The sequence below is a fragment of the Garra rufa genome, chromosome 13 (genome assembly GCF_049309525.1).
Source record: "Garra rufa chromosome 13, GarRuf1.0, whole genome shotgun sequence".
Taxonomy (NCBI): Eukaryota; Metazoa; Chordata; class Actinopteri; order Cypriniformes; family Cyprinidae; genus Garra; species Garra rufa.
This window is the reverse complement of record NC_133373.1, coordinates 22,007,820-22,017,189: the sequence shown is the minus strand read 5'-3', so window position 1 is coordinate 22,017,189 and position 9,370 is coordinate 22,007,820. Positions and strand designations below refer to the sequence as shown.

General features: G+C 37.4%; 2 protein-coding genes across 2 annotated transcripts in view; both read left to right on the top strand.

The window, feature by feature from the left end:
- The first annotated feature begins 608 nt into the window (after positions 1 to 608).
- LOC141283554 (cannabinoid receptor type 1A-like) lies at positions 609 to 4,689 on the top strand. Its single transcript, XM_073816836.1, has 2 exons — positions 609 to 725; positions 1,600 to 4,689. The coding sequence occupies exon 2, from the start codon at positions 1,624 to 1,626 to the stop codon at positions 3,064 to 3,066; it is 1,443 nt and encodes a 480-aa protein (XP_073672937.1). The 5' UTR covers positions 609 to 725; positions 1,600 to 1,623; the 3' UTR covers positions 3,067 to 4,689.
- Positions 4,690 to 7,095: 2,406 nt separating this feature from the next.
- snx14 (sorting nexin 14) overlaps positions 7,096 to 9,370 on the top strand; it is a 45,658-nt gene continuing 43,383 nt past the window's right edge. Inside the window, exons 1-3 of the mRNA XM_073852745.1 lie at positions 7,096 to 7,232; positions 7,725 to 7,866; positions 8,154 to 8,274. Coding sequence (XP_073708846.1) covers positions 7,730 to 7,866; positions 8,154 to 8,274 — 258 coding nt within the window. The 5' untranslated portion in view covers positions 7,096 to 7,232; positions 7,725 to 7,729. The remainder of the gene's footprint in view (positions 7,233 to 7,724; positions 7,867 to 8,153; positions 8,275 to 9,370) is intronic.

Here is a 9,370-nt window from a genome sequence, read left to right as displayed (position 1 = left end):
TGAACAACGGCAGTAAATGCCAAAAGTAAACTCTATTTCTTTCCCTCGAAAAATTAAGATTAAGAACACAGTCACATACCTTTGTCTTTAATTTATAATGTTGTGAGACTATAGATTTACATATAGATCAGCCTAGGTGGAAGTAAGGTTTAAAAAAAGAAGCTTTGGGTATTCAATAGAAGCATTACTAAATTATGGGCTATATTTATGTATCTTCGGAGTAGACTAATGACTGCTAATGTACTGCTAATGTAATGCTGATGCTTTCTACTACATATTACGCAATGATAAATGCTGTGTACTCTGTTCTTATTCAAAGTTAATATAGCAATTTTGCATTTACCATTTGTCTAGATGTCTTCATTTGTGCCAGTCAAATACAACAATTCATTAAATCAAATTCTTCTGGAGATGAACCATTGGGAACTAGACAAACAGGAGACTTGCCAACCAACCCTAACCACCTCCCAGTACATACATTGCACTTTTGAGTTATTTTCATTTTTTGACATTAAAGATGCTCGTGTATGTGGGTGGTCATGTGACATGGGATGCGTCATATATGATGCGCACTGAGGAGAGCATCTCATTTCCTACAAACCTGCAAACCCAGAGACAGAGCGTCTGAACTCTCACTCACTCGTCAGGCTGCGGTGGAGCAGGATCACTGCGAGATCATCTCATCTGTTCATACAGTGAGGAACACCTGCGCGAACTATGTGAAGGTAAAACTGCATTTCTCAACTCTATCAACCTGATGCATTTTATCTTTTATTCAATTAATTTGCAGCTGTATTCTAACGCTTCAGGAGAACTCTGACTTCGCTTATTTCAGCACAAACGAAAAAGTTAGTTCTCAATCTAAATCTTTTAATCTCTAGTTGTAGTTTTAATCTACAGTGCGTTTTGCATTGCAGTATGCCCAAGCGGTATTAAATATTAAATACCGTAATATTACAAAATCGTTCTGCGTGATTCACATACTGCGCTATATAGGCTACTGAATCTAAAAACGGAATTAAACCTTAATTGAACTTCTTTTGTGATTTTATGTCAAATAATGATTCAGAACATATAGGAGCACACAGGTGATAGTGTAAATTACAGTTAAATATTTGCACTCTATACACTAGACTATCCTAAATTGTTGTTTATTATTACATTATTTATAATCTATTCGAAATGTGTAACTAGAATTCATATATAGGCCTATTTTAACTTCAGTTGAGTCTTTAGTTATATATGAGACTTAAAAAAAAGCTTTTTTCATCACCAATATAAAGTTGTGTCTAAGTTGCCCGCTGCTTTTTAACTGAGTATGGTGTTTTAGGTTGAGTCTGTCAGCTGCAGGCATCAATTATTCAAAGCCCGTCTCTTAGAGTAATAATCCCTAGGTGCCCATCCATGCAAGAAAAACAACAAGCGCAAAATACAAGAGCCGTATGATGGCTCGTCTGAGAGGGCATTTATTTCTGTGCTCAGTGAAGCATCGATTGAGCTTTTGAGAGCTCAATATTTTCTATAATCTTGGAATGATGAGGATCCATATGCCTCAGTCAGTCTTATTTGAACAAACATTCTCTCGATTTCATCCAATAGGTTTCCTTTAGAGCATCTTTGACCATGCTGTTCCCTGCCTCAAAGTCCGATGTTAAATCTGTTCTGGATGGAGTGGCAGAAACCACGTTCAGAACCATCACTTCTGGACTGCAATACATCGGTTCCAACGACATCGGCTACGATGACCACATCATTGATGGCGACTTCGGCAAAAACGGATACCCACTGCCGAAGCTGTTCGCAGCCTACCGCAGAAGCTCTTTCGCAGATAAAGTGGGACCGGATGAGGAACTCATCGTAAAAGGTATCCCCTTTTACCCCACTAACAGCTCTGATGTGTTTGGGAACTTTAGCCTCGGAGATGAAGGGAGCAGCCTGCAGTGCGGGGAGAACTTTATGGACATGGAATGTTTCATGATACTGACTCCTAGTCAACAGCTTGCCATAGCAGTGTTGTCTCTCACTCTGGGGACTTTTACAGTATTGGAGAACCTCGTGGTCCTGTGCGTGATACTGCAGTCACGTACCCTGCGCTGCAGGCCCTCTTACCATTTCATTGGCAGCTTGGCCATCGCAGACCTGCTTGGCAGTGTGATCTTTGTCTACAGCTTCTTGGACTTTCACGTCTTTCACCGCAAAGACAGTCCGAACGTGTTTCTGTTCAAGTTAGGGGGTGTGACGGCCTCGTTCACCGCATCCGTTGGAAGCCTGTTCCTCACCGCCATCGATCGATATGTTTCTATCCACCGTCCGTTGGCGTACAGGCGTATTGTGACACGCACCAAAGCCGTGATTGCCTTCTGCATGATGTGGGCGATCTCCATTATCATCGCCGTGCTGCCGCTGCTGGGCTGGAACTGCAAGCGGCTCAACTCGGTTTGCTCAGACATCTTTCCACTCATCGACGAGAACTACCTGATGTTCTGGATCGGTGTGACCAGCATTCTGGTCATATTCATTATCTACGCTTACATGTACATACTCTGGAAGGCTCACCACCACGCGGTGAGGATGCTGAGGCGCACGTCTCAGAAGAGTCTGGTCGTTCACTCTTCTGACGGTACGAAGATCCAGACCCCCAGGCCGGATCAGGCTCGCATGGACATCCGCTTGGCCAAAACGCTGGTTCTGATCCTGGTGGTGTTAGTGATCTGCTGGGGGCCTCTTCTGGCCATAATGGTGTATGATCTGTTCTGGCGGATGGATGACAACATCAAGACAGTATTTGCGTTCTGTAGTATGCTCTGTCTGCTCAACTCCACCGTTAACCCAATAATCTACGCTCTCAGGAGTAAAGACCTGCGGAGGGCCTTCCTCGTCACCTGCCAGGGCTGCAGGAGTACCTCCAGCACGTCCCTGCAACTGGACAACAGCCTGGAGTCAGATTGTCAGAGGCATCAACACATCGCCGCCAACCGTGCGGCCGAGAGCTGTGTGAAGACCACTGTGAAAATAGCCAAATTGACAATGTCTGTCTCAGCGGAGACATCGGCTGAAGCTGTTTGATTGTACCGCGGGGAGGAACGGGTGTTGTTCGGATGCACCACATCTTAAAAGAATGTCTGTTTACTTGCCGGTCATGGAAAAGTACATGCAAGTATCCATGCATAAAGTTCAAAACACAAAGCTGCTTAAAGGAACACTCCACTTTTTTTCGAATTAGGCTCATTCTCCAACTCCCCCCGAGTTAATAAGTTGATTTTTACCGTTTTGAAATTCATTCAGCCGTTTTCCTGTTCTGGCGATATCACTTTTAGCATAGCTTAGCATAGATCATTGAATCCTATTAGACCAATAGCATCGCGTTCAAAAATGACCAACGAGTTTCCATATTTGTCCTATCCTAAAAATCAACTTATTAACTCGGGGGGAGTTGGAGAATGAGCCTATTTCCAAAAAAGTGGAGTGTTCCTTTAAGTTACCACTGGTTTGATGAAGTGTTTACTATGGCATTTCATTGCTTAAGTGCCAAATTTGATTTTTTTGTCTCAGAAGTAAGAGTTTCTCACCCATTAAATGAAATTGTTGGGGCTTTTTTTGTTGTTGTTGTTTGCCCTTATATTTAATTGTAACATGTGTGGATGTTGTGCGTGCTTTATGAAAGTTTACTATATTTTTATACTTTGAATTTTTGGTTTTTGAACAATGATATCTTCTCACTTGGGAATAAGGGGCTAACGATCTTTTTATTAAAACCATGAAAGTATGAATTAAAAAAATAAATAAATAATATATATATATATATATATATATATATATACACATTGGTATCTATGTAAATATGTGTAAAACTCTGTGGTGATTTAGTGTATCCAACATCATTGTGAAAAATGACAAAAGATAAGAGTCTCTCTGTTTTTGAGATGTCTTGTTTTGCCAATGAAATAAATGTTATGAAATTGAAAGTATTTATAAGAGGAGCAAATTCTGTCACTCCTCAAGTACATGAATAATGAAAGCAAAAGGACATTTGTTTTGTTTGGTTAACAAATGTATTGAATCTCGTTTACTAAGATATATCTGGTCCTTTACATGCTTTAGTGTTATTGTTGATAGACACATTTTCAACTTTTTTTTTTTTTTACAAGACGGCCTGTAATTGTGGTTTATCGTCACAGATAATACAGTGACTGAAATAACTGTGTTGGATTTAAATCTGATTGTTCATTTTTATTTTGTCATTCTGCTGATGTATTTCTCTGAGATGTAAAGTAAAATTCATTTTACAATATGCACAAAGCCCAGAGGAAAGCTAACATTATAAAAACAAATATTTGTTAATAAAGATTTCTATTTATCTTGTAGTTAATTAACAAACAATTGAAATGTACATATCATGATTGTTTAGTAATATTCCTTAAACCGTGATATGGTGTGGTGGTGCTTTTTGTTTGCACTGTTCAAAGGTATAGGTACATTTTAACTACATTTACCTGAAATGTATCTACTTAAGTATTGAAGCTTACAAATCATAAAACGTCACTGTGGCTTTTGTCCCAAAGTAGTTCTTGAAAGTCTGTCTCAAAGTGATGTCTTAAAATACAGAAGCTGCTTGCACACTTATGTATCACAGTTTAGTCCACTTCAAGTTTTTGTTTTTTAATAAAGTCAGTACCGACCTAAACTGTGTATTGGAATACTTTTATTTAAAACTGCAAATCACTGTGTCAAATCATTATGTACGTAGTCATGTTGCACGTATTGTTATTGTCTCTGGTTCCCTCTAGTGGACAGTTACAGTTTTATAGTTAAAAGACTAATTTTCTAGAACAGAAAGCAATGATTAACTTTAGAGCTAATGAATTTATCCGTTCTGTTGTCTCGTTTTTAATGTAAATGACATGATTCCCGATTTAAAATCTGGATCTGGCCTGAAACACTGAACATTATCCCACTGTAACAGCTAGTCTTTTGATATAGCAAGTAAAAACATGGCATATTCATCTAATAAAACTTCAGTCCATGTAACAGAAGGGTGTTGTTGGCTGCATGGCTTGTGATTGTGCACAATGCCGGGGGCATACTAAACACTTTCATTTAGAAAAACTCGTAGCTTGATGTTTAATGTACCAGAACAACTAGCTGGCAGAACCAAATTCTTTCACGCTGCTCATAAACACAATCCCCCTGCCAATATCTGCAAAGGAATGACACGATAACCCAAGGTGAAAGACAATATTTTTGCCTTAAGCAATTTTTCTCTTATTTTTCTCTCTCGTTTCTTTCAGAAATCCATTATAAGACAACAGCGAAATGCAGCTTAATGTTCAGATCAACAACCTTGGAACACAGCATTTCTGTCAAACCTTAATAGTCATAAACACTTTCTACAGGCATTACAAGAGAAACACTTAACGTGGTTTTAATGTACTGAGACAGTCCAAGTCATAATAATGTTTACGTATAAAAAGTGAGAAGTAATAAAAGAAATAACGCTGGTAAAGATGAACATAAAAATGTTGTTGCTTTGACAATAGATTTGTCTACTTTTAGTGTCAATGACAAGTGAAGTGTGAGAGAAAGCTTGTTGTCCCTGGAGGCGATTTCATAATCTATGCATCTTTGATGTCTGTTTTTAAAATTTGTATCTAATAATATAATATATAAAATATTTAATATCTCTGCAGAATTTAGAGAGACAAGACAAGACATTACATTTAATTTATTTTTTTACTCTTGAGGTTATGGTTTGTGGCTAGCAGGAATACAACTATGACCAAAACGTAACAATAAATTAAATTTGCTATCTATAAGAGTATGTTTTAGTAACAACAACACCTTCCCCAACCCTAACAAGTACCCCTTGCAATAATGCAAATAGTGTGACAAAATGATGCAATACTGATGTGCACATGCTCAGTAAACCCTGGTGGTGGTAGCTGTATCTCTAGCCTTAACCAAGGTTATAGGCTGCCTAAAGGTACAGTCCTCTTAAAAAGGGTGGCTAGCACCCTTCAATTCCAAAAACTTGCTCCTACTATGTTCCTATTAAATGATAAATATTACCACAGCAATGACTGATTTATTAATTTAGCTATGTTTTAGGTTTTTATTTTTGTTATTTTAATAGAACTAACGTTAAATTTAAATAACTCGTGTTGAAGCCCCATTAGAGGTTTACTGAGGCCCCCTTGTGAGGTTATTGAGAATCACATCTTTTAAAGCATAAATCTGAAATCTCTTGTTCTTTGGTGAAAAAAGAAAGTCACCAAAATCTTATAAGTTACAGTGATAAATTATATATATTTCCTTGTGTAAGTGTAACATAAACCAACATTTTGTACCAAATTACCTAGCCTATGCTAACACCAGTTCATTTAGGCTAAATCTGCAACCCTGCTACTGAACCATGTTACCACATATTTCTTTTTATTTCTAAATTTTAAGGATTTCATTAATATGTTTGCATATTATATATATTTCATTAATATGTTTATATATTATAATTATATGTTTCATTACACAAAACTAATCGAACATCGAACTCAAATTTTGGTAACACCACATTATTTAAAACAGATTAAATTTAGTGAGATGGACAAATCCCATTCTGAAGCACTTTTTTCTTACCATTTGTTGAATAGAGCCCGAATAGTGAAAATGGTGATGATTTTATTAATATATTTAGATATTATGACTGTGGAAATGTGACTGAAAGTGTCTCATGAGGTAGAAGTTTTATAGCTTGAGTCCTTCAGCCTGTGAGCAGATAAACCGCGGGAACCACATCGATTATGAACGTTCCTTTTGTATCACTGTCAGACTGACAGAATCAACAATTACACATACATCACATTATGATTATGATTATGTCAGTAAAGTATAATACGTATTCCCCTGAGAAAATTTCTATGAACGCTGTGTGAACGCAACGCTATTAAAAAATGCTATAAAAACCTGATTTTGCATTTTTCCTTTCAAATACGTACTACGGCAACGTATGAACGTAAGAACGTAACTCATCGTATTTTTAAGGGCCGAGTCGGAATCCGGACTTTTATTTTGAAACGTTGTTTCAGCTGCAGCCTTCGTGTTAAACCCGGTAGTGCAGCTCGCGTAATTATCAGTAATCTGATCATGTGAAACAATCAGCTGAACGATCATAATATTTGTGTGAGAATGTGTTGACATGTTTTTAGATTTTATATTCAACCTGCGCTTCGTCTGTTGAGGTGAGATAACTATAATATCGCACTTAAACGCATCATTTAAGAGCAAATATTTTAGTGTTATTTACACTGTTTACGCATCTGCAGGTTATCAAACTATCATCATCCACTGCTGTTTAACATCTGATATTATTATAATACTGCTTGGCAGTGATAAAAATTAAGGTAACGTTACCAGTTACTTAGAGGGACTTTGGAGGATCATGTAAATACCTTATGTGAATATGATAACATTAGATTTTTTTTATACATGTTCGTGTACGTATATTAAAGGTATATAGATACAGTGATATAGTATTACTATGTTTAACAATTTGTACCATAGTAATGTCATGATTGTTTTGGAATTGTACCATGTAAATACATGAATATGGTAATTATGTGCCATGATATACGCAATATTTAATCAGCCAAATACAGCACTACTGTACCAAAACAATAATCACGATTTATAGTGTGATACTATAATGATGGATTCTCTTTTTTATTTTTTAGATATAATGTCAGACTCTCACTCAGTTCTGGGGTGTTTGAGGAGAGGTCTGCGGTTACATGTGTTTAAGGATGTTGCTCGTCAATATCCCGTCATTTTCTGCATCTTCACCTTTATGATCTCCTCCACCATCATCCTCAACCAGTGAGTATCTTTACACACATATTTAATCGAGGCTTTCTGCAGCATTTTATTTTTTCCTCTAAATTCCACTTATAATGTCCATCAATGATTTTTGCACCAAAACTTTTGTACTGGTTTAGCTTTTCATTACCATTTTCCACCCTCTCTCTGACCCTTACAATAAAACAGGCAAATTTTTACTAGTGCACCTTTAAGAGTTTTGTATGTTCTGATTATCTATTACGATTGGTGATTAACAAATGTATACCCCTGCATGAAGTAAAATGTATTTATGTTATGTTTTCCAGGTATCTCCATATTCTCATGATATTCTGGTCTTTTTTGGCTGGAGTGATCACATTCTACTGCTCCCTCAGCCCTGAATATTTGCTGCCGAATATTCTCATCTCAATAAAGACCAAGAGGAAAGTAAGTAGTTCTAACTTTAAAACCACTGTTGTAACCATTAGGATTTGAGAAATGTCTAGTCAGAAGTCAGGAGTGCAATATTGAGAGTCTTTTATAAGAGATTTATAAGAATAATGCTTAATTACACAAAATCATAAAACTTTCAAGTGAGACTTTTCAATTCTTCAGTATAAAAATTTGCTTGCTTACATATCTTATTTATTGTTTGTTTGTGTGTTTGATCATTGTAATATTGTAATATAATATATATATACACAGTGGGTACAGAAAGTATTCAGACCCCCTTAAATGTTTCACTCTTTGTTATATTGCAGCCATTTGCTGAAGTCATTTAAGTTAATTTTTTTCCTCATTAATGTACACACAGCACCCCATATTGACAGAAAAACACAGAATTGTTGACATTTTTGCAGATTTATTAAAAAAGAAAAACTGAAATATCACATGGTCCTAAGTATTCAGACCCTTTGCTGTGACACTCGTATATTTAACTCAGATGCTGTCCATTTCTGGTCATCATTGAGATGGTTCTACACCTTCATTTGAGTCCAGCTGTGTTTGATTATACTGATTGGACTTGATTAGGAAAGCCACACACCTGTCTATATAAGACCTTACAGCTCACAGTGCATGTCAGAGCAAATGAGAATCATGAGGTTAAAGGAACTGCCTGAAGCGCTCAGAGACAGAATTGTGGCAAGGCACAGATCAGGCCAAGGTTACAAAAAAATTCTACTGCACTTAAGGTTCCTAAGAGCACAGTGGCCTCCATAATCCTTAAATGGAAGACGTTTGGGACGACCAGAACCCTGAGCTGGCTGTCTGGCCAAACTGAGCTATCGGGGGAGAAGAGCCTTGGTGAGAGAGGTAAAGAAGAACCCAAAGATCAATGTGGCTGAGCTCCAGAGATGCAGTCGGGAGATGGGAGAAAGTTGTAGAAAGTCAACCATCACTGCAGCCCTCCACCAGTCGGGACTTTATGGCAGAGTGGCCCGACGGAAGCCTCTCCTCAGTGCAAGACACATGAAAGCCCGCATGGAGTTTGCTAAAAAAACACCTGAAGGACTCCAAGATGGTGAGAAATAAGATTCTCTGG